Source organism: Meleagris gallopavo, chromosome 5 (assembly GCF_905368555.1).
Source record: "Meleagris gallopavo chromosome 5, MGAL_WU_HG_1.1, whole genome shotgun sequence".
In the NCBI taxonomy this organism is placed as follows: Eukaryota; Metazoa; Chordata; class Aves; order Galliformes; family Phasianidae; genus Meleagris; species Meleagris gallopavo.
The window spans coordinates 6,207,142-6,228,700 of NC_139408.1; the positions used below are offsets into that span (position 1 = coordinate 6,207,142).

Here is a 21,559-nt window from a genome sequence, read left to right on the forward strand (position 1 = left end):
TTTTCTTACACCAGAGTTGTGCTTTTTATTGCCAAATACAGCTGTGGACCGTGAGCCTGCAGCCTCAGTACTTCTTCTAAGGCACAGCATGGAGGTCCTCTGCATGGTGAAGGCTGGAGGTGAGATTTTCCTTTGCCTTCTTCCAAAATCTGGAGAACGGAAGCTTAGCACGCAGAAGAACTTTGTGTGTCCATCCCAAAACTCAATGGGCAGTGGGACCAGTGCCTCTTTCTCCCTCCTCAGCCAAGGAGCCAGGAGCAGAGAGAATCCACAGAGGTAGTACCATAGGAAGCACCCAGAGCTGCACTGCCCATTCTTGGGGCAGAGGTATTGCACAGTCAGAGTGGAGTGATGCTTCCTCTATCCAAAAACTGAGCCCTGTCTATTTGGGATGCTCCAAGACAGCCTGTGCTCCTCAGATTTGGTGCTCAGTGTGTCCAAAATCCCTCACGGTGTGTCATCCAGCAGTGGGGATCCATCATCCTGGGGGATCCTCCCAGTGCCTTCTGCCTCCTCTTCCTCAAGATGCTGTTGGTCCCGCAGCCACTCCTCCCGCGCCTCCATGTACTCCACGGCCCCGCTGCCCACCAGCTGCACTGTGTCAGCCACGCAGGGCGGCTGCCGCACGGGATTGTGGTCATAGGAGAGCAGGCAGAGGCCGACCAGGCACCGCAGGTCAGGGAAGCAGGCAATGTGGTTGCGATCGAGGTCAAGGATGCGGAGCTGAGCCATGCGCAGCAGCACTGGGGGAAAGTGCTGGAAACGGTTGCCATAGAGCCAGAGGCCCTGCAGGCCGACCATGCGGGGCAGGCAGGAGGGCAGGCGTGCCAGACGGTTGTCTCCCATTTGCAGGCTGCGCAGGCCGGGCAGAGCCAGCAAGGCGTGGGGGAAGCGACCCATGAAGTTGCCCTCCAGCCAGAGGCAGCGGAGGCTCTGCAGGTGGCTGAAGGCAGGCGGCAGCCCCTGCAGCCCGTTGCGGCCCAGGTAGAGGTACGCCAGGCAGGGTAGTTGGCAAAGGGACTCGGGGACCTCCATCAGTTCGTTGCCATCCAGCGCCAGCGTACGGAGGTGCCGTAGGGACGCCAGCTCGGCCGGGACGTCACGCAGCCCGGCACCGCTCAGGTACAACTTGCGAAGCCCACGCTGTGCCCACAGCGTCGAGGGCAGCCGCCCACCCCGTGCCTCCAGGTGCTGCTCCACACCCGCTGGGCCCTCGGCCGATATCGGACACGTCGAACCGCCGCTGCCCATTGCCTCCAACTGCAGACTGTCGCTTGAGCAACGCAGTACAGTTGGGGGCGGAACCGAGGTCCACACCCTGCACTCCTAGGCCACGCCTCTGCACTCTTAGGCCACGCCCTCTCACCGCAGAATCAATCCACCATGTCTCAAAAAGCCACGCACCCACTTCATAGGCCATGCCCACATCTGATGCCACGCCCCTTCTACTTCATGCCCCTCCCCTCAGCTGTAAGGCTGAGCCCTCCAACACAACCATTTTCAGCACAGCTTCCTGTATTTCAGGGAGCCCACCATCCTGGGCCATGTGGGGGTCGTGCAGCCCCTGTGAAATGGCATAGAAATCCATGAGGTCCCCACAGTGCCATGCCATGGTGATGCCTGGTCCCAGGTATCACAGTGGTGAGCAGCGGGGCAGAGACCACAGCTTGGTATGGGGACAGACAAACAGACAGGGGAATGGCAAGCTGTGGGGTGACCCACTGTGCCTAAGTACCTGCCTAAGGCAGCGGACACTTGTACCAGGAACTAGCAGCCACAGCTTTATTTGTCGTGCCTGAGGGAGGAGCTGTCAGTTGTGGACTCAAAGAGGTACTCCAGGTCCGGCTGCCGTAGCCTTTGCTCTTTCTTCTTGTTCTTAGCAAGCTCCTTCAGCATGGCCATAACCTCATTGTCGAACACAGCTGGTGTGGGCTTGGCTTCTGCAAATAAGAGGCAGAGCATAGGAGAGCAGCTCAGCGCTGCCCCAAGTCGCCCACATGTCCCATGGCATGATGCAGTGCACACGTACCTGTTGCCCAGTAGTAGATGTCCCAGTCATTGCTGGGCTCGTTGATGAGCCGGTCATAGAGGTTCAGCTGCCGCTCATCCATACGGCTCAGGTTCTCCTTGGCAAAAAGGCTGCAGGAGAACACATGGGGGTAAGCGGGACACAACCTCCAGCCTGAGAAAAAGCTCCTTCCTGCCTTTGCCCTGTCACGGTCTGTGCGAGGCCCCACCTGAGCAAGATGCAGTTCTCAAGCATGCCCCTCTTCCTGCTCTCATACAGCAGACGTGCTCTCTTGGTGGGCAGTGGCTCATTGGGGCGCTCCTTCCAGGGCGGCAGCGGGATCTCCAGCATGTCCTTCCCTGAGTCACCCAGCGAGGCCCCACTGTAGCCACGTGGCACGCACAGCACTGCCAGCACTGGGCGGCATAGGGTGCAGTGGGGCAGCGAGCACAGCTGCCAAGGATATGGGAAAAGATGAGGAGAGCCCTAGCAGAGCCCCACAACGCCCAGTCACTCCCATTCCACGTACAGCCCCCCACACTCCCCAACTCAAGCCCCATCCCAGGCCCCGCTAAGCCCTCGATCCCACACATTGCCCCTCGTTCCCCCTCCAGGCTCCAATCCCTCCCACCCTGCTGATGGCTCCCTCCCCTCATGCTCCCCTTAAGTCCACACTCACCTTCACATTCCACCCCCAGATCTCGCTGCCCCACTCCACACAGGACCCCCCCAGACTCCTCATCCCCTTCCAGTCCCTAGAAACCCCAGTCCACTCTCATGCCACACAGCCCCACTGCCTCCAAACCCCCTCATTCCACAGGCCCTGATGTTCCCAATCCCTCCCACCCTACATACAGACTCCATTCCCCTCCAAGTACCAATCCCCTTGTGTTCTCCCCCAGGCAGCAATGCCCTCCAAGCCCTGCTCTGTCCCCATTTCCTCTGCAGGTCCCAATGCCCCCATCCCTCATAGGACCCCCCAGACCCCTCATTCCCCTCTGGTCATCAGAAACCACAATTCCACAGTGAGTCTTCAGGCTCCCCCATTCCCAATCTCTTCCATCCCACATACAGATCCCATTTCTTCCCAGGCAGCAATTACCCCACATTTCCCACCAGGCCCTACTCCTGCCCATTTCCCCGCCAGGCCTCAATCCCACTTCCCACTCCCCCTCTAGGCCCCATTCTCTTACTATTCTCCCCTTCTAGGCCCTAATCCCCCTTCTCTTCCCCGTTTCTCTCTAGCCCCAATCCCCTCTAGGCCCCAACTTTCCCCCATTTCCTCCAAGCCCCAATTCCACCCTATTTCCCTTCAAGCCCTAGTCCTCAAACATAGTGCCAAAGCAGAAGCCCACTCCCACGTTCCTCCCTGCCCCCCAGTCCCTCGCCCCAGTTCGCTCCCCCAAAAATCCTTCCTACAGCCTCCATCACCCCGCAGCGCCTTCTCACCCTGCTCATCGCCATGATTCCTCCCAAGCCAACCAACCACCACCAGGGGGCGTTCTGCGCACCCAGCCCTCTCGACTCTATGGCAGGCAGGGAGGGACGGAAGAGGCGTGACGAAAGCAGGAGGAAGCCGGAGGGGGCGTGGCAAATGCGGACGGAAGCCGGAAGGGGCGTGGCAAAGGTGGGAGGAGGAAGCAGGAAGGGGCGTGGCGTGGCGGCCCTGGAGGTGGCGGTGAGCGCTGTTGGCGCGCGAGCGCGGGAGTCTGGGGCCTATAACGGGCGGGGCCTTACCGGGGGGGGGACGTGGGACCCCCGTTCCCTTCCTCATCCCTAAATCCCAAGCGAGGGGAGATGAGGTGGGGGAGACTCGTGCTTTGGTCGAGGGGCCTGTTGTGCTCGCAGGGCCCGTTTCGGGGTAGGCAGGGCCCTGAGGGGATGTGATGGGGGCAGTAAGGGTGCTGTGGTGACTCATTCCTCGCCGCAGAGCCCCTTCGGTGTGCTATTCGCCTTGGAACATGTCGGAGGGAGTGGACCTGATTGATATCTACGCTGACGAAGAGTTTAACCAGGTGTGGAGCTTGGGACGGGGATGCAAACAGAGGGGGTCTGGGCAAAAAAAAAGTGGGTTTGGGGGCACACGTGTGGGGCTGGGATCGGCCCCGTGGGTCGGGGAATTCCCCTGGGACAGCTCTCACTGTAAGGAGTGGGCCCTGGAGGTCTAGGAGCCCCACTGGGGCAGCTCTCAGAGTGAGGAAGTGAGCTCCTCCTGGAATAGTTTCCACTGCTGTTCTCTGCTCAGTTTAGGGGTTTTTGGGCAATTTGGTGGTAGTGAGTATCCCTGGAGCCTGGGAGAGGTGACTGGGGGAGGAATAAGCAGGCACACAGAGGTTGTAGGACTCCAGAATATTATTTTCTATTATTTTCTATTCTATTCCAGAATAGAAAATAATGGAGAAACTATATAGCAGTTCTGTGGAATGCGAAAGTGAGAGCTGAAGAAAAAGAAGGGCTGCTCTGGACTGGGAGTTTTAGGGGCAAAACTGAGAGGACAGTGTGAGCCCAACCCGTGGAAGGCATTTTGGAAAAGGTCATAGATAGTTTGAGACGTGGGGCACAAAGGGTGCTGTAGCACAGCTGGATAGATGGAAAATTCAGGAACTGGAGGTGGTTGTGGTTGGAGGAAAGATGGTGGCAGTGGGCAGCGCTGCGGGTTCAATGTTGCCTTCCCAGGATCTTTGTAAAGGGAAACATGGAAACGCAAGCAAACCTGGAGAAGCTCTGAGAGTTCCCATGTCACAGCAGCTCCCAAGCGATCCCTGCCCCAGCACCTATTCCTATTCTCCAGAGCTCCCCCAAGCTGACCTCACAAGCAGAAAGCTTCCAGGCCTTGGGGCAGGAGCGTGGGAGGCAGAGGAACTGGGGCTGTTTAGAGAATGAGGACAAAAATAACTCCCTGTTGGAATTTCTGTAACCTTTTTATCATCTAAAGGAGCCTAATGCCAAAAGTTACGGCTTGCTTTAGGAACAGTTGTCAAGGAGAGAGCATCAGAGGGGATATAGTTTCGTACTTGGTTTCTCTGAACCCCTAGGGCTGCCTGCTGATGAAGAGTGGCATCTTTTGCATGGGGAGATGGAGCTGCTGTGGTCTCAGGAGTCAGAGAGTGGCTTTCAGGAGGGTTTGGAGAGGGGAGGGATCAGCCCTTGCAGTACTGAGGTAGATCTTTGGGTTTGTGCTGCCCAGGAGCTGGTGAGCTTCCTCAGTCACAGCTTCATCCTGCCAAAGGCTGAACTACTGCAGAGAGCGCAAGGAGAAAGTTGGTGGCCTGAAAGAGAGGGCAGTTGTGCTGGTGTAGCCAGGTGATGGAACAGCCTGCAGACAAGGCAGGAGGGATCTGGTACCTGCTGAAGGGAGTAGGAGGCTCAGCCCTTAGGTGTTTGGTTTCTGCTTGTGCACTGATGAGACTGGAGCATAGAACAAGCTGGATCTTGCCCAGTTGCTGAGATCACAGCCAGCAAGCCAGCTGTGGAGAAAGTGGAGGATATGGCCCTGGGGACAGCAGAAGCCTTTGGGATGTGACATTCCACAGGGCTGAGAATTGGCTTCTACTGGGAGGTGCTGGGAGTGTTTCAGTAGAACAGGGCAGTTCACATAGCCCCCTGTGTGCCCTAACAACCCAAAGAGCCCTTCCTGAGCCAAAGTATCAACCCCAGCTTCCCCTTAACCATCTCTCCCCTCACAGGACTCCGAGTTCAGTAATGCTGACCAGATGGACCTGTATGATGATGTGCTGACTGCCAGCTCACAGCCCCCCGAAAGCCGCACCAGCAGCTTGGAGCCAACCCCTGAGATCCGCCAGGAGCCTCCCCCCAAACTCAACAGCAAAGCCCCTGCCATCCTGTATACCTACAGCGGGCTGCGCAACAAGAGGGCAGCTGTCTATGTGGGCAGCTTCTCCTGGGTGAGTTCTTTGGAGATGTAGGGCTGCTTGGGGCAGTGGTTCTCCTTCCTCTGTTCTGAGCCAATACTCCAAGCTGGGCTTGGCCTAAGGGAAAAGGGACTTTTGTAGCCGTGAGAGCCGAGTCTGAGCCAGCGGGAGGGCTGCCTTTGGGCGTGGGGTGCTGGGGAGGCTGCGGGAGCTGAACACAATCCCAACTTCTGCCTTGCTGCCCCACAGTGGACAACCGACCAGCAGCTGATCCAGACCATCCGTTCAGTAGGTGTATATGATGTGGTGGAGCTGAAGTTTGCGGAGAACCGAGCCAATGGCCAGTCGAAAGGGTGAGAGCTGAGGGGTAAGGGAACATGGGAGAATGGGGTAGCCAGGCCCCCCATAGCCATGTCCTGGGGGCAGTGAGGGGGCAGAGCTTTCCCCAGTTGGCACAGAGCAAGGAAGGCTGTCAACAGCACAAGCATTGGGAAAGGGTGGGGGATTGATGGAGGCACACAACTACATGCTGCTTGGTGTGGGTTCTCAACCTGTGAGTGGGTAAAAGGCAGGGAGCCTGCTGACCACCAGCCCTCCTTGCAGGTACGCGGAGGTGGTGGTGGCCTCTGAGAACTCAGTCCACAAGCTGCTGGAGCTCCTGCCTGGCAAAGTGCTCAATGGGGACAAGGTGGAGGTGAGGCTGGCCACCCGGCAGAACCTGTCCCAGTTCGAGGCTCAGGCTCGCAAACGTGAGTGGGGTGCAGGCACACCGCGGGCAGCTCCCTGGGCCCCATTGAGCTGTCAGGACAAGACCTCGGGGTGTGGGGGTAAACCACCAGCAGCCTCTGGGGTTATGTCCGATTGCTTCTGAGTCTACTTAGATCCTGACCCGAGTCTTTATGATCCCCTTTTAGGTGCTCACTCACTGCGAAGATCCCTCGTAGCCTCCTCTTCCTCCTCTCCAAACTGAATGGGCTTAAGCTCTTCAGCCTATCAACATAGCTAAGACCCTCCATATCTATTAGTAGCTCTTCTCTGGATCTTCTCCAGAATTTGTCCATCCCTGCGGAGGTAAGGTGCCCATCACTGGACACAGTATTCCAGCTGGGGCCTGGCCGTGGGCTTTCTACAATGGCCATAGATGGTCCTAGCCTCATTCCGCAGTGATGTGACGCCCTGGCCCCACACTGGGGCGCTCCGCAGAGCCCGCAGGGACGGACTTCGCAGGAGCACGGACAAGGAGGTCTTGGCCAGCTGTGTTCATTGTAGACCCCATGACCCATTTCATGCAAGGAAAGCCTATCTTTCTAAAGGCTTTGGCCAAGGTTCAGGGGGGGTAGCTGCAACTATTGCACTCTTCCTTTGGCCCTGTTGCTGCTCAGCAGTACTGTTCAGCTGCATCCCTGCCCACCTTCATGGTTCAGTGGCCAAGGTTCGTGCACTTTCAGCTTCCTTGAGGGGTCTCGTAATGGCTCAGCAGCTTTCCCAGAGCTCTGTCCCCTCTTCTCTCCTGGCTCATCCTGAAAGCCTCATCCTCAATTCCTGCCCTTTTCTTCCAGGGCAGTTTTTCCTTCATATAGCTGTTGCCACTTGGGTTCTGCCCCTGCATCCATGCTCGTGCTGCCTGCTTGAGCAGACTGCAGGCGCTTGGGGCTGTTTAATATCTTCAGGAAGCTGGGCTCTGGCCATCTCTTCCCCATTTCTTTTCACCTCTGTCCGCGTCCCCACTCTGTGGCCACTGAAAGCAAGCGTCCCCAGGACGCTGTGCAGGTGGCCACAGGTGACCCTTTTGGAGAGGCATGTGTAAGTGGAGGCTACGTTTGGCTGGCTGGATCTGTCCCTGGGCACCTTGAACTTTCCTGAGGCTGAACCTCGCGCGCGTGTAGGGAAGAGGAGGAGGTCACTGACGGGCAGGCAGGACCTCTGGCCGCAGCTCACTGCCCTTCCCATGCCACTTGCAGGCGTGCCGCCGAGGGCCCACTCACGGGACTCCTCTGACTCGCTGGATGGCCATGCCACACCAACGGAGAATGCACTGCCGCCCAGCCGCCTGGAGAAGCCCCCTTCCATCCTGCCCTTCTTCAACCGCCCCCCCGCTGCACTGCCCCTCATGGGGCTGCCTCCACCACCCATGCCCCCTCTGCCACCCCTCTCCTCCAGCTTTGGTGTCCCCCCCCCACCGCCCGGCATCCACTACCAGCACCTCATGCCCCCGCCACCCCGACTGCCCCCGCACCTGGCTGTGCCCCCCCGGGAGCCGTCCCTCCGGCCCTGCACCTCAACCCAGCCTTCTTCCCCCCACCCAGCGCGGCCCTGGGGCCTCCACCAGATGCTTACGGCAAAGCTTTGACCTCCTACAACCACAGCAGGTGAGCGGAGGGTGGAGAGGGGCTCGGTGCCACTGGAGGGAGCTGCACTGAGCCTTCCACCCTATATCTGCACAGCCGGGAGCTCGGTCCACCACCTGCCCCCGTGAGCGAGGTGGAGTTCGAGGAGATCATGAACAGGAATCGGGCCATCTCCAGCAGTGCCATTTCCAAAGCAGTGTCAGGTGCCAGTGCAGGTAATGGTGACTGTGCCCCGTTGTCCCCTCAGCCCTGAGCCTGCAGCTTGCTGCATCCCTCACTGTTCCTCTGCTCCTCACAGGTGATTACAGCGATGCCATCGAGACCCTCCTGACAGCCATTGCAGTCATCAAACAATCCCGCGTTGCCAGCGACGAGCGGTGCCGCGTCCTCCTCTCCTCCCTCAAAGACTGCCTGCATGGGATTGAAGCCAAGTCCTACAGCACAGGCTCCAGCAGCAGCTCTGCCAGGTACCCTGCTTCAGGGGGCTACATGGCTCCTTGAGTCTCTGGAGGTGACCAAATGCTCTTCTTCCCCCCAGGAAAAGACACCGGTCTCGGGAGCGCTCTCCCAGCCGATCCCGTGAAAGCAGTCGGCGGCACCGGGACCTCCTGCACAATGAGGATCGGCACGAGGATTATTTCCAGGAGCGGAACCGGGAGCATGAACGGCATCGGGACAGGGACAGAGAGAGGGACCGGCACCACTGAGACAGGTGAGTCCAGGAGCAGGGTGTCACTGTGCCGATGGCTGGGGACACATAGTGCTGCAGTGCTGACCTTGCTTCTCTTCTCTCTCATGCAGAAGTTTGTCAGTAAGTCATTTTTAATGGACTCGTATCTCCTCACCTTGACCAGGACTACGCCACTGACGCTGCTTCACCCCTTGTCCACCACCCACGGCTCTTTTGGGGCACCCAAGGGACTCCCTGACACCTCGTGGCCTTGGGGCCTGAGCCCTTGCTCTCACCCACTGCTACTGCTGTTTCCAGGGGAGAGGCTGAAAGCCAGGGGGCCCTGCTCTGTGAATACTTGGACCCAAAGAGAAATGGTGCTTTATTTTCATGGAAGGAAGCTCGTGAGCCCTTTCCTTTCACAGCCTTCCAGGAGTGGCTGTAAGTGGATGGATCCTTGGGGGCACAGGGGCTCGGAGGCATGCAGCTTTCCATTTCAGCTGGAAGAGAGCTGGGCTGGGGTCACCCCCTTCACCCCAACTTTCACAGCAGGATTACAGCCTCTGTGTTCATCTCACAGAGCAGCAGCTCTGTCTGCCAGGAGTTGGTGGGGCCTCACATGAAGCCAGCCTCTCCCACAGAGCCTTCCTTGTTTTAGAGGAAGCAGAGAAGGCAGAGCTGCAAACCCAGGGACTGTGTCCCCATCCCAGCAGCATTTCTGTGCTTGGTAGTGCACTTGCAAGCTGGGACAGGTGGTAGGGACAAGGCCACGAAGTCTCTATGCCCAGCGGGGCTGCACAGTGCTGTGCACAGCTGTTTCAAGGCCCAGGAGGAGCTCATACAAGTCCCTCCAACTAAGGTTGTGCACTGGAGGAGCCCAATGGGTTCAGGCAAACTAAGGAGCCCCAAACCACTAGCCAGCCCCAGGGGATGCCAGTTGGGTGGCATTGCCTTCGGAACTTTTGCTGGACAGGAGAAACTCAGCTCCACAGGTCTTTTTTTAGGCTAAAATCACATGAAAGAAAAATTCTGTCAATTACCATGAGGTGCCTGCTGGCTTAGCAGGTGAACACTGGGGGGAAGCATTTGGTGAGTGAGTTCTGGTTTTTGTTTTTTTTTCTACTTAATGACACAAATTTATAGTTTTTTTCCAATTAGTGGGGGGAAAGCGCAGAGCGAACCCCTAGTAACCACCCCACGAGGCGCTGCCCCTCCTGCCCGCAGTGACTAGGTTTGTTTGTCTTTCTGATAGGTTGGAAATTGTGTAATAAACTTGATGACATTGTCAGTCTTTTATATGGCATTTTTAAAGAGATTCTGTTGGGGGCGTTTCGGGGATGAAGGTCTGTGCGTTGTAGGGGAGTGCAGCCACATTTGAGGGATGGGCAGCAGAAGCCAAGCACCTACATGATCTCCCCACCCCCAGTCTTCCAGTGCTTCCCAAGAGCTTCTGTGGCCCCCCACTCCCCGGTTAGCTCAGGGCAGGGGTTGGCACTGGTAATGAGGTGCCTGAAGCCTCTAAGCACCCTATGCCCAAGCCTGCTGCCTTAGGGGATGCCACAGGCCGATGCACCAGGTAAAAATACATATTTATTGGAAAATAGTGATTTCTTCGAACAGTGCTGTAAAAAAGAAAAAAAAAAATTCTCTGTATCTTGAACTGACCTGTGTGTCACAAGCCTCGGGGTCAGGTGGCAGCGGGGCCAGTGCTGCCTGGGAAGGCAGGAAGAAGCACCTCCCTGGCACTGCCCACAGGTGCTGGCATGGTTCTGGCTCACTGCCACAGGCTGGGAGATGTAACCAGTACCACCTGCTTGCTGCCATCTTGTGTACCTGTGGTCCTCTGTTGCAGGGTCTCAATACACATCCATGCTGTAAAGGACAGAGGAGGATATGTGAGGAGAGGCTCAACCACCAGAAGGCTGTGCTGCTGTTCAGTGAGACCTGGACAGGCTAAGATTTGGGTGGGGGTGAACCTGATGAGGTTCAACAAGGGCAAGCGTAGGGTCCTATGCATGGGGAAGAATAACTACGTACATCAGTGCAGGTTGAGGGCTGAACTGCTGGAAAGGATTTGCAGAGAAGGATTTAGGTGTCCTGGTGGATAATGGGTTGGCCATGAACCAGCAGCGTGCCTTTGTGGCCAAGAATGCCAATAGTGTCCCAGTTGACCAACAGTTGTCCATACACTAGCAGTGTGCTCTCATGGCCAAAAAGCTCAACGGGACCCTGGGGCACACTGTGCAGAGTGTGGCCAGCAGAGCAAGCAAGGTTCTCATCCTCTGCTCTGCCCTAAGGAGGCCACATCTGGAGCAATGGGACCAGTTCTGGTTTCCCTGGCTCTTAGCTGAGGCCTGGAGCACCTCCCTTACAAGGAAAGGCTGAGAGCCCTGGGACCGTTCTGCCTGGAGAAGGGAAGACTGAAAGGGGATCTGATCAATGCTTATCAATATCTGAAGGATAGGGGTCAAGAGGATGGGGGCAAGCTCTTTTCAGAGGCGCCTGGTGGCAGGAACAAGGGGCAATAGGAAACCAACTGGAACACGGTAATTTCATTTGAACATGAGGAAGAACTTCTTGACTTTGAGGGTAATAGAATAGTAGAACAAGCTGCCCAGAGAGGTGGTGGGGCCACCCACCTGGATGCTTTCCTTTGTAATGTACTCTAGAGAACTTCTTGAGCAGGGAGTTCAACAGGAGAACCTCCAGAGCTCCCTCCCCTCCTGTGCCACCTACCTAGAGAAGGAGGTGAGCGCCAGGCCACCCAGCAGCAGCTCCACGGTGTAGAAGAGCAGGAGGATGGTGCTGAGGATGGCCTCCAGGCGCAGGGCATAGGTCTGCAGCAGCAAGCAGTAGGTCGCCATGACAGCCGCTGGCACAGTGAGGGCCAGGCAGACGGCCAGAGACATCTTGTGCTGGCACAGGTTGCCCTTGGAACCTGCAGAGCACAGGGTGAGCAGTGCAGGGCCCCGCAGCGTGACAAAAGGCATGGGGGAAGGGGGAAAGGGACAAGGCCTCACCGAAGAAGATGCGCGTGGTCTCAATGCCGAGGTAGAGCAGCAGCAGCAGCACGTCCAGCAGCAGGTTGGTGAGCGGGTACGGCAGCAGCAGCACTGCGGGCACGGCCACGCTCAGGGCTGGGCTCGGGGGTTGGAGAAGCGGGAGGGCGGGAGCTCACCCTTGTAGGCGAAGATGAACGCCTCCAGCAGGAAATAGGTCGCGCTGTACCACCCGTTGAGGAAGAGCAGGACCTGCAGCGGGGCCGAGGAGAGCTGGCGGCCTGTGGGGGTCGTGGGATGGGATGGGCGAGGCCCCGCTGTCCGCCGCCCGGCTCACGTTTCGCCCACGGCCCCGCCGCCTCCCGCTCCCGGCCCCACACTCACTCTTCGCCGCCATCTTCCATTTCCATGGGAACCGCCGCTGCCGGCGAGAAGCCGCCCGGCCGTTCTTTCCTGCCCTCTCTATGGCCCTGGAGGACCGAAGCCCAGGTTCGAATTCTCAGTCCGCCCGCTTTGTTTCTCCCCCTTGTTGTTGCATCTGCAGAACTCCAGGGGGTGCTGCCCAGTGGGAATAACCCTGAATTCTGGAACACCGAGCAGGCCAAGGCTGCGTGACAAGCAAAGAGCAGGAGAGACCCCAGGACACGCAGACTGGAAAATGTAGACAATTTATTTCCTTACTACTCACAAAAACGCCCAAATCCCACCAGGGGCTGTGACACCGGGATGGATCCTCCCTCCACGCAGCCACAAGCACCCTGCCAGCTCCCAGTGCAGAAGGTCTGATCACCACAAGGAAGAGGAGGAATACAGCTGGGCTGGATCTGGGGGGCTGGGACCCTCCAGCCTCTGGGCTCCATTCCCCCAGGGCGAAGAGCTGCAGAGGGAGCAGCAAGCTGGAGTGGGGCTATCAACCACGGAAGTCAGCAAACTCCTTGCGCAGCCAGAGCGAATCCTGGTAGAAGAGTGGGTCACCCAGGTGCACCGCAGTCCTCTTGTAGAAGTAGCAGTAGAGCACAGCCGCTGTGAGAATAAGGAAGGTGAGGGCACAGGGACTAAGCTGTGGGGTGTCCCCCAGGCAGGTGACAGAGCTGTTCCTGCTGCCTCAGCAAGTGTGAGCCCTTACCCAGCCGCTGGAAAACAAATAGTGTCTGCAGGCCTTCTGTCCAGATGAAACGACTGGAATCCCTCCAGCGCAGGTTCTGACATAGGAACAAGAAAGAACCCATGGGCTAATTTGGGGGCACTGATGATCCCAGTGGAATGGAGCTAGCCGCACAAGGGCTGTTGTGCTCTTGGTGCCAGCTCCAAAGGTTAAGCAGCTCAGGGGATTTGGCCAGCAAGTCAGAACCTATTCTTGCTTCAGATTTTAGATCCCTGCAAATCCCCACCAATCTCCTGTCCAGACAGTGTGGCGGTGTGGGTACAACATCCCTGAGTCAGCTTCAGCCACAAACCTGGCCCTGGGGCAGTGGGATGGACCCTTTCCCCAAGCCCTGTTGAAGAGCATACTGGAAGCACCTGTTGGCTGCTTTGTTGACAAATGGTGACTGTGGCACAGGATGGGGAGCTGAAATGGGGAAGAAGGGGGCACGAAGCTGCTTGGACACAGCAGGGACCCTTGGGGCTTGTTTTCAGCAGAGAAGGGGCTGCATCCAGCCTCTAAGTGCTGGTGTTTGCTGGGGATTAATCCCAGGTAAATAAAGCAGGAGCTGCTGTCCCCTGGCCTTCAGCAGGGACTACTCCGGTGTGGTGAGTTTCTGTGCAAGGCTTTCCCTGCGGATTTTCAAGCAGGTCACAGTGCTGAGGCTGGGGCTGAGATGAGGTAGCCCAATAGCTATAACAAGTGGGAGATTATGGCCTTCCTCTCACAGGAGAGGGACAAAAGAGATTAGGGAGCTGTGAAGCTGGCAGCCCTGAGCCTACCATGATCCAGACGTGGAAGGAGATGCTGAGCGCCAGGTAGGCTGCCGACAGTAGGATGGTCCCCTTGAACTTGTGAAAGAGAAGGTTGACCAGTCCAGCTTGGAAGACAAAGGTATTGAAGAACATGAGGAAGATGATGATGACATTGAAGAGAATGGCAATGTCCTGGATGCTGCAGGAGAAGAGAGATGCAGTAAGAGAGAGGAGAGAGTGGTGTGGGAGAGCCCAGACCTCCTACCCTGGTGCTCACATGAAGAGGACAAGCTGGACAGCAGGAGCTGTGCGGAGCAGCTCCGAGAAGGAATTGACAAACAGGTCGTAGAAAAGCAGCAGAAACTGCAGGAACAGCACCAAGCTGTAGTTGCTGGTCTGGAGCATCTTCCTTTGGTGGAGGCTTGAGCCTTCAGCCCCAGCATCCCTAGTGCTGCGGGCAACTCATGGTACAGGGCTAGGAGCTCAGCATCGCTGCTCCCTGCAGCTGGCACCTGAAGTAAGCAGAGTTTGGCTTGGTAGGGCTGGGCCAGCCAGCAAACCCAAAACAGAGTCAAAGCCATGACAAATCCCAACAGCATTTGGCACACTGCTCCCTCTGGCTTCCCCAGGCCATGCCATAGGAATGGGCTGGAGCACGCCATTACCCAGCATTGCTGTCTATTGCCCCACCCCGGCAGCGTGCTCCCGGCTTGGGGCGGCTCACACTGGAGGAAACAGGTGTGGGGACGAGAAGGGAGCCAGAGCCTTCCTTCCCATCTCTCAAGGTAAGGCACTTGCCCAGAGCTCACGGGGGCCAGGAGAACGGGAAGTGCCCGTATCGCTGCCATGAAGAGTAGCGAAGCTGAGAATCGCCCCCAAAACTCCACACCGCGCCTAGCCCGGCTCGCGGCCTGCGCTCCCCATGGAAATCCACAGGGGCGCTCCCCCCGGGCCTTTTCCCGGCCACGGAGCCCCACAATCTCGTCTCCATGCCACTCTCGGTACCGCTTTCCCCGCTTCGTCCACCTCCGGCCCTGACCGCGGCCCAATGCTTACCCACGGCTGCCATTCTCTATCTCCATGGGAACTGCAGACGGAAGCGGGGGCGGAAGCCCGAGGGGGCCGCTCTACCCACAGCTCTCGTTGGTCGCGTTGGCCTCCACCCCGGGAGCGACCACACCACCACCGAGGCGGGTAGCTAGAGCGGCGCCGTCCAACATGGCGGTGCTCGCTGAAGGCGAAGGGGAGGTGGGGCCCAACGGGTCTCAGAAGGGGTTGAGGTGCGGTTTCCTACGACACGGAAATATCTATTTCTGGGGACAGATGCAAATCCCCAGGCAAATAAGCGCGGCCCCGTGCCTGTCCGTCACCTCTTGGGGCTGTGGGGCTGCAGGTTTGGGACGCTGGGGGCAGCTTTGTCAACGCAGGAAACAGCTTTGGAGGTGCTGGGCCCAGATTTGGGGATGCTGGGGGCACGTTCGGGGTTGTGAGGACAGGTTTGGAGTGGGAGTGGGATTTGAAGGTGCTAGGCTCCAGTTTGAGGGTGCTGGGCGCCGGTTTGATGGTGCTGAGGGCAGGTTGAGTGGTGCTGGAGGTGGTTTTTGAGGTGCTGAGGGCGGATTTAGAGGTACTGGGGACAGTTTTGGGCTGCTGTCACAGGCGCTGGGGATCTGCAGAGAACGTTTCTTCCTGCCTGCCTGCCCCCACTGGATGGGGCCACCCTCCCCACCGCAGCTGCTTCCCCTTTCGGGTGGCTCCTCCCCAGTGTGTCTGCATCCAACTGAGCAGATGCAGCAGGGAGCCTCCAGGGAGGCTGACAGCTCCTCTTTCTCCCACAGGTCCCTGCACCTTGCTGCAGTGATGCCGGATCTGCCTTTCCTGCCTTTCTGCGCCTTCCTGGGGAGCCTGGGGCTGGGCTGCATGGCCTTTGTCAGTGTGTGGTGCCAGCACTGGCGCGGTGGCTTCGCTTGGGATGGCAGCGCCCGCATGTTCAATTGGCACCCGGTGCTGATGGTGACGGGCATGGTGGTGCTGTATGGAGCAGGTGAGTGGCACATGCAGGGTGGGGCAACGTCCCATTGTCCCTCCCTGACACTGTCACCCACCAGCGGCTCTGGTGTACCGCCTACCCCCGACCTGGCGTGGCCCCAAGCTGCCCTGGAAGATGCTGCACAGCACACTAGCATTGATAGCCTTCATCCTTGCTGTGCTGGGACTGGTGGCTGTCTTCAACTTCCACAATGCAAGCGGAACGCCCAACATGTACTCGCTGCATAGCTGGCTAGGGACTGGGCACCATACTGCTCTTCTCCTGCCAGGTGAGTGCACGCCCTGACCCCCCAATCCCTGCCCCTGTGCCACCCCTCCTCATCTCCCATCCCCACAGTGGGTGGCTGGCTTCAGTGCTTTCCTGCTGCCCTATGCACCGATCTGGCTCCGCGCCCTCTACAAGCCCATCCACATCTTCTTCGGCTCCACCATCCTTATGCTCTCTATGGCCTCCTGTGTGTCAGGCATCAACGAGAAGCTCTTCTTTAGCCTGTGAGTGCTGGGGATTCGGGCTGTGTGTTGGCTCTGTGATTACACTGGCATTGAGTGAAACTAAGTGTGGGCTCAGCTAAGGGAAGTGTGTGATTTCCCCCCATACCAGGTGCACAGTTCCTGGGTGATAGGTTACGTGGGCTGAGAGGAAGGCTGGGCAGTTCAATAAGGCTTTCTGGGAGGGTTTAATTCCACAGATGTTACCTCTAGCCATGCTGCCATATACATTGGCCACTTGTAGCTGGTGCAGCATTCATCTTGGGTCAGGGGATTGAGACAGCACCCTTGGGACAAGTGACCATGGGAGCAGTGTTATGGAGCCACCAGGGCCAGAGGGAACCAGCCCACAGCCACAGGGCATCATATGAGATGTGCACTGTGATTCTCCTCCAAAGGAAGAATGGGACAGCGTCGGTACCATACAAACTCCTTCCCCCTGAGGCCGTATTTGCAAACATTTTGGGGCTCCTCATCATCCTCTTTGGGGTGCTGGTGCTGTGTGCCCTGGCCAAGCCCAGCTGGAAGCGCCCTGGGGCCGACTCCCTTGACACTCACCAGGTACTTGCCTTGCTGTGGGGCTGCTCCCAGTATGGCTTTGAGAAGCTGAGCTGGGGGTCTGCCCCTGCCCCCCACATCCCCAGCTGGCTTATCTTCAGGGTGGGTGTGGCAGGCACCACGGGCTGAAGGTTCACGCATATCTCCCTACAGCCTCTGCTTGGTGCTGAGCACTGACACTTCTGAGGTCTCTCCTATTGCTGCCAGGCCCAGGCTATCTGATCCTGGCTCTGATCCCCCATGCCTGGACTGCAATCTGTGTCAAAGCCCTGCAGTGCCATCCTGAGAGCTCTGTCAGGTCAAGAGCTGATAGAGAAGCTCTCTGTGCCAAGGGACCTGGCCCAGGACAGACTGCCCTGGCTTCATCTCCTCTGTTGGAACAGCAAGAGCCTTTGCACCATGCCTTGCCTGTTGTAGGGATGCTTGTGTGGAGGTAGAACCAACCCAGCAGTAAATGGACACCTAATAAACTGCTGGCTTCCTTTCTCAGTGCTCCTGTGCATCCTTTGGGGCTGTCCTGCCAGTTCCTCAGCCCTTAGGGCCACCATGCGTTCCCCACCTCGTGCTGCAGACCTGGTTCCTGTTTTGTCTCTTGACTGGAGCCTCTAGACCCCGTGCCTGCAGCCACATGAACCCCGTGGTTTCCCCACCCAGCACCCAGCCACGGGTCAGTGGCAAAGGCACGCGGATAGCCCAGCTGTTTCCTTCCGCCATGGCTCCGTTTTGAATGGGGATGCATCCCTGAAGGGCCAGTTGCCTCCCACACCCCAGATCCCACCATCCTGTCCCTCTCTGAGAATAGATGCTCTAGTGGGACCACAAAGGTTTATTGGGGGCATGAAGTGTGTGCCAACACCTTTCCCATCACCACCATGGCCTTGGGGACCTGCAGAGGGATATAGCTCAGCCCTGTAATCCCTCCAGCACAGCTCGTAGCACAGCTGCTGCCGCCACAGCCCCAGGATCAGGCTGCAGCAGCTGGGCTGAGCTGATGTAGCTGGCTCTGCCTGCACCTGCTTCCATGTGCCGAGTAGACTCTGCTGCTGCCTCTGCGCTCTGCTTGGAAACACAGGTGTGCTCAGCACATGGCTGGGACACACAAGGTAGCCCCAGATGTCACCTGGGTGCCACCCATCCTAGGACTCCATACCCGTACCTCCACGGCAGAGGCCAGCACTGTAAGCAGGTTGGCTCCAGGGCTGTGTAGGGCACGCAGTGCCTGTGCTGCGGCATACAGTGCATCCAGCTGGGAGACACAGTGGGGGGATGAGCACTGGGACCCCCACCAGAGGCTCTGTCCCTCAGCATCGCAGCACTCACCATTGTCCTGTCGCCTGGGGCCGCTCCTCCGTACCTGCACAAGGAGCAGAGGGCTTGACAAGGTCTCAATCAGGGGGTTGCAGGGGGTCCTGCTGCACTCACCGCTGCATGGCTTCAATGCCAGCATCCACAGCATCGGCCCACACTGGAAGGTCGCTGCGGTTGTGCAGTGGGTGGGCTGCTGCTGTCAGGAACAGTCCATATAGCTGGAAGAACACATCAGTGCACGTGATGGGATGGTGGGGGTCCTGAGACATACCCCCTCCCTTCACTGGGGCTCACCACACCAGAGGAGCCACCCATCTTGTCCAGCAGGAGGTCAGCCAGAGCAGAGAAGAGATGGGCTGGGGATGGAGGCAGGGGCTGGGCACGCATCCATTCCTGGATGGCTGTGGGGTGGAGAGAAAGCGCTGGGGTACTCCCCACAGAGACCCCAACTGCCCTGGGGGGCTCTGCCCCTCTTGGCGGACAGCTGGTCTTCCCCCATGCCTGGAGTGGGGATAGTTGTGGGGACCCAGCAAGGAGCAAATGGGGGGAACTGTGTCCTTGGAAGGGGTGCCCCAGCAGATGGCACTTCCCAGGGCACCAGCACCCACCTCGGGCAGCTCGGGCGTGCGTGTGGCCACAGTCCCCATCACCTGCTGCACGGTCCAGCTCATTGAGCTTGTCCTGCAGGCCCAGCAGAGTGCTGCACACTTGTGCCAGCACCTTCTGCACTCGTTCCATGCCAGGCCCTGAGAAGAGGAGATATCACCCCCCCATCCTCAAAGTAGCTAGGGAAACTGAAGCACGAGGAGGTGACAGCGTCCTCTCTCACTCTACTGCTGCCCATACCTGTGCTGGGCACTTGCTTTGCTGTCTCCATTCTCTCCTTTGGTGCTTCCACCTCTGGTCTCTGGCTGATGGCAGGTCCTGTGACCACATTAGGCCATGCCATGGCAGTGGTCTCAGCATCTGGAGCAGCAGGAGAGGAGAGTGAGTCCAATAGACCCACTTCACCACAGCTAGCAGCCAGGTACTGGTGCTGCATGCCCACAGGGGCCAGTGTCTTGGGCCACCCCACACATTCCCATGGTCCCATGCCACCTCCCTCCCCCATGTTTCAGGCGCTCACCAATCAGCCTCAGCAGCTCCTCGTCCACCAGTAGAAGGGTGAGGGAGATCCCAGCCATCTCCAGCGCTGTCATGAAGGAGCCCACCAGTGCCCGAGCAATACAGACGCCACGCCTCTCTGCAGGAATGAGAATGATGTGAGGAAGTCCCCAGAAGGTCCCCATGAGGTCCCCAGTGACTCACCCAGACTGCTCACAGCCACACCAGCCACAATGCTCAGCTCCAGGCAGGAGAGACCGCCCAGGTTGTTCACCACCAGCACCACGGAGGCTCCTACAGAGCAGTGAGCAGAGTAAGAGCCCCACTTGTGGCACAAGATGTGCATAGGGGCCAGGGGGACTCACCAGGGCTCAGGGGCAGGTGAGAGGCATTGGAGGGGTCAGTCATGTGCGCCAGCATTGTCTCCACTGCCTCATCCACTAGCATCACCTGGGGGACACGGGGAGCATGAGGGCAGGGGGGAGACACAGGGGGAGGATAGGTAGGATGGGGAGAAAGAACGATGCTCACTTTCATTCTGCGCACGCCAGCCTCGCCATGGATCCCTGCAGAAGGGTGGCAGTATCAGCCCATGCTGATGTCTGGGGTTGTGGCAAGGGTCACGTGGACCCATGCCCCCCAGCAGCTTGGCACAGGGAGGGGGCAGTTCCTCACCCAGCCCCAGCTCCATCTCATCATTAGCCAGCTGGAAGGTGGGCTTGGAGCCAGGCACGCTGCATGGTGACAGGCTGAGCCCCAGAGTGCCTGCAGAAAGGTGAAGGCAGGAAGGTATGCGTGCCAGATTTCAGGGCAGGCGTTGGGCACGTGGTTGGTTGGATGGGGAGGCAGAAGGGTGACTGTGTCTCAGACACGCTGCAGTTGCGTGGGGTGCTGAAGTTCACCCTGTGCTGGTGCCTCTTATCAGGCACTGTGGAGGAACAGAGATGGGGTTGGGGATAGGGATTGGGCCCATGTACATACCCATGGCTTTAGTGAGTGCTGACACCCTTGTGACAATCTCATCCAAGCTTGCCCCCGCCTCAGCCATGGCTCCAGCCACCTGCAAACAGGCATCGATGGGTGAGGGACGCCCACATATCACCACCGAGGGGCATTGCATCCTCACACACCTTGTGCACGAGGACAGTGCCACACAACCCACGGCGCCCAGCTTTCTTCTGGCTGGCAAAGGCGCAGTCATCGCCCACCACCACCATCCGCACATCGGCGCCCTCTGCCCGTGCCCGCTCCAGTGCCAGCCCAAAGTTCAAGCGGTCCCCGGTATAGTTCTTCACGATCAGGAGTGTCCCCACTGCGAGCAAGAAGTCATACCACAGCCCCATGGTGTCCCCATGCCCCACAGTGTCACCATACCTGCACCAGCCTCTGTCACTGCCCGGATGGCTGCCAGGATGCTGCCCACAGCGGGAGAGGTGAAGATGGCACCGGCCACCACGCCGCTCAGCATGCCCTTCCCAATGTAGCCTGCGACAGGCACGGGTGGCTCAGGGATCAAGGGGCATCAAGGCCATGGGTGGGCCCTTACCTGCGTGGGCACTCACCTGCATGAGCGGGCTCATGTCCGGAGCCCCCTCCGGAGAGCAGTGCCACACGTCCCTGCAGGGCAGCCAGGTCGGAACGTAGGGCCACTCGGTGTCCCTGCAGCAGTTGCAGCCCAGGGTTGCATGCCACCAGTCCTGCCAGCGCATCCTCAGCACAGCTGGCCACCGAGCACACCAGCTTCTTTGGGACCTGGAGGTGCAGAGGGGTGGCTGGGTGGGGGGCTGGGGAGCTGGGTGTATGGGTGTATGGGTGGGGAGCAGGGTGGGGAGCTAGGGGGCTGGTTGGGGGCTGCGTGCTGCCCCAGACTCACCTCCATGATTGGGGTGTGGGTGGCACCAAGAGGACACGGGGTACTGTCCACTGTCACTGTGCTGCAGCTCCCACACAGCCTTCAGACCTAGGTTCAAACTCTGGAAGTGAGGGAGGGCAAGGTCCAGACTCCCTCGGTGGGGTGGGTGGGTCCCGCCGGGGCTGGGTGCAGCCCACATTTGGGGGCACTGCTGGGATGGCGGGCCACAGCCCCACACACGAGGGGTAGTGCTGAGATGGGGGGGTACAATCCTACACAACGCGGGGCGCTGCTGGGATGGAGGCCCATCAGGAAGTGTCCCCCCCCGAAGATGAGGCCCCTCCCCGAGGTACCAGGGCCGCGCCCACACCGGCCCTCTCGTCTGCCCCTCCGCGGTCCTCCC

The 21,559-nt window shown here is 58.7% G+C and overlaps 7 protein-coding genes across 9 annotated transcripts; 2 read left to right on the forward strand and 5 right to left on the reverse strand.

Annotated features, from left to right (window-relative positions):
• LRRC10B (leucine rich repeat containing 10B) lies at nt 1-1,764 on the reverse strand. Its single transcript, XM_003206183.5, has one exon. It carries the CDS (start codon nt 1,249-1,251, stop codon nt 448-450), a length of 804 nt encoding a protein of 267 aa, XP_003206231.1. The 5' UTR covers nt 1,252-1,764; the 3' UTR covers nt 1-447.
• Nucleotides 1,765-1,768: 4 nt separating this feature from the next.
• Nucleotides 1,769-3,613, reverse strand: SDHAF2 (succinate dehydrogenase complex assembly factor 2). 2 transcript variants are annotated; one of them, XM_003206184.5, is made up of 4 exons: nt 3,458-3,613; nt 2,238-2,461; nt 2,030-2,139; nt 1,769-1,940 (listed from the first exon to the last, which is right to left on the reverse strand). In XM_003206184.5, exons 1-4 carry the CDS (start codon nt 3,470-3,472, stop codon nt 1,783-1,785), a joined length of 507 nt encoding a protein of 168 aa, XP_003206232.1. In that variant the 5' UTR covers nt 3,473-3,613; the 3' UTR covers nt 1,769-1,782. The 2 variants fall into 2 exon arrangements, with proteins under 2 accessions (XP_003206232.1, XP_085082218.1); XM_085226092.1 differs by lacking the exon at nt 3,458-3,613 and adding an exon at nt 2,688-2,765.
• On the forward strand, nt 3,602-10,194 carry CPSF7 (cleavage and polyadenylation specific factor 7). Its single transcript, XM_010710899.4, is given in 11 exon segments — nt 3,602-3,686; nt 3,939-4,023; nt 5,695-5,913; nt 6,130-6,233; nt 6,484-6,629; nt 7,842-8,123; nt 8,126-8,249; nt 8,325-8,443; nt 8,527-8,695; nt 8,767-8,940; nt 9,030-10,194. Coding segments are annotated over 9 exon segments (1,386 nt in total). The 5' UTR covers nt 3,602-3,686; nt 3,939-3,969; the 3' UTR covers nt 8,936-8,940; nt 9,030-10,194.
• A 274-nt stretch (nt 10,195-10,468) lies between these two features.
• Nucleotides 10,469-12,422, reverse strand: TMEM216 (transmembrane protein 216). 2 transcript variants are annotated; one of them, XM_085226095.1, is made up of 6 exons: nt 12,282-12,422; nt 12,077-12,178; nt 11,919-12,011; nt 11,635-11,836; nt 10,732-10,770; nt 10,469-10,520 (listed from the first exon to the last, which is right to left on the reverse strand). In XM_085226095.1, the coding sequence occupies exons 1-5, from the start codon at nt 12,292-12,294 to the stop codon at nt 10,755-10,757; spliced, it is 426 nt and encodes a 141-aa protein (XP_085082221.1). In that variant the 5' UTR covers nt 12,295-12,422; the 3' UTR covers nt 10,469-10,520; nt 10,732-10,754. The 2 variants fall into 2 exon arrangements, with proteins under 2 accessions (XP_085082221.1, XP_085082220.1); XM_085226094.1 differs by having other exon boundaries at nt 10,469-10,770.
• A 127-nt stretch (nt 12,423-12,549) lies between these two features.
• TMEM138 (transmembrane protein 138) lies at nt 12,550-14,991 on the reverse strand. The gene is made up of 5 exons (XM_010710758.3): nt 14,853-14,991; nt 14,074-14,308; nt 13,824-13,995; nt 13,024-13,099; nt 12,550-12,920 (listed from the first exon to the last, which is right to left on the reverse strand). Exons 2-5 carry the CDS (start codon nt 14,199-14,201, stop codon nt 12,808-12,810), a joined length of 489 nt encoding a protein of 162 aa, XP_010709060.1. The 5' UTR covers nt 14,202-14,308; nt 14,853-14,991; the 3' UTR covers nt 12,550-12,807.
• Nucleotides 14,947-17,381, forward strand: CYB561A3 (cytochrome b561 family member A3). The gene is given in 7 exon segments (XM_010710757.4): nt 14,947-15,076; nt 15,635-15,840; nt 15,905-16,080; nt 16,082-16,114; nt 16,183-16,337; nt 16,733-16,895; nt 17,046-17,381. Coding segments are annotated over 7 exon segments (819 nt in total). The 5' UTR covers nt 14,947-15,014; the 3' UTR covers nt 17,070-17,381.
• A 319-nt stretch (nt 17,382-17,700) lies between these two features.
• On the reverse strand, nt 17,701-21,552 carry TKFC (triokinase and FMN cyclase). The gene is made up of 18 exons (XM_010710762.3): nt 21,433-21,552; nt 21,178-21,264; nt 20,867-21,056; nt 20,679-20,789; nt 20,435-20,616; nt 20,286-20,364; nt 19,980-20,069; nt 19,836-19,870; nt 19,670-19,754; nt 19,509-19,598; nt 19,327-19,443; nt 19,047-19,166; nt 18,809-18,946; nt 18,495-18,601; nt 18,315-18,418; nt 18,213-18,246; nt 18,049-18,138; nt 17,701-17,948 (listed from the first exon to the last, which is right to left on the reverse strand). The coding sequence occupies exons 2-18, from the start codon at nt 21,181-21,183 to the stop codon at nt 17,796-17,798; spliced, it is 1,731 nt and encodes a 576-aa protein (XP_010709064.1). The 5' UTR covers nt 21,184-21,264; nt 21,433-21,552; the 3' UTR covers nt 17,701-17,795.
• Between the last annotated feature and the right edge of the window lie 7 nt (nt 21,553-21,559).

What these genes read in the sequence shown, in the direction of transcription:
- TKFC (XM_010710762.3), bottom strand. An exon ending in GCACTGTCCTCGTGCACAAG is followed by an intron (nt 20,365 to 20,434) that starts GTGTGTGAGGAT and finishes GCCTGTTTGCAG; the next exon opens with GTGGCTGGAGCCATGGCTGA. An exon ending in AGCACTCACTAAAGCCATGG is followed by an intron (nt 20,070 to 20,285) that starts GTATGTACATGG and finishes ACCTTTCTGCAG; the next exon opens with GCACTCTGGGGCTCAGCCTG.
- SDHAF2 (XM_085226092.1), bottom strand. Translation starts at nt 2,750, where the DNA reads ATGAGGAGTCTGGGGGGGTCCTGTGTGGAGTGGGGCAGCGAGATCTGG. An exon ending in GAGAACTGCATCTTGCTCAG is followed by an intron (nt 2,140 to 2,237) that starts GTGGGGCCTCGC and finishes GTTCTCCTGCAG; the next exon opens with CCTTTTTGCCAAGGAGAACC. An exon ending in CATCTACTACTGGGCAACAG is followed by an intron (nt 1,941 to 2,029) that starts GTACGTGTGCAC and finishes TCTTATTTGCAG; the next exon opens with AAGCCAAGCCCACACCAGCT.
- TMEM216 (XM_085226095.1), bottom strand. An exon ending in GTTCATCTTCGCCTACAAGG is followed by an intron (nt 12,012 to 12,076) that starts GTGAGCTCCCGC and finishes CCGTGCCCGCAG; the next exon opens with TGCTGCTGCTGCCGTACCCG. An exon ending in GACCACGCGCATCTTCTTCG is followed by an intron (nt 11,837 to 11,918) that starts GTGAGGCCTTGT and finishes TGTGCTCTGCAG; the next exon opens with GTTCCAAGGGCAACCTGTGC.
- TMEM138 (XM_010710758.3), bottom strand. Translation starts at nt 14,201, where the DNA reads ATGCTCCAGACCAGCAACTACAGCTTGGTGCTGTTCCTGCAGTTTCTG. An exon ending in GTCCAGCTTGTCCTCTTCAT is followed by an intron (nt 13,996 to 14,073) that starts GTGAGCACCAGG and finishes CTTCTCCTGCAG; the next exon opens with CATCCAGGACATTGCCATTC. An exon ending in ATTTGTTTTCCAGCGGCTGG is followed by an intron (nt 12,921 to 13,023) that starts GTAAGGGCTCAC and finishes TTATTCTCACAG; the next exon opens with CGGCTGTGCTCTACTGCTAC.
- LRRC10B (XM_003206183.5), bottom strand. Translation starts at nt 1,251, where the DNA reads ATGGGCAGCGGCGGTTCGACGTGTCCGATATCGGCCGAGGGCCCAGCG.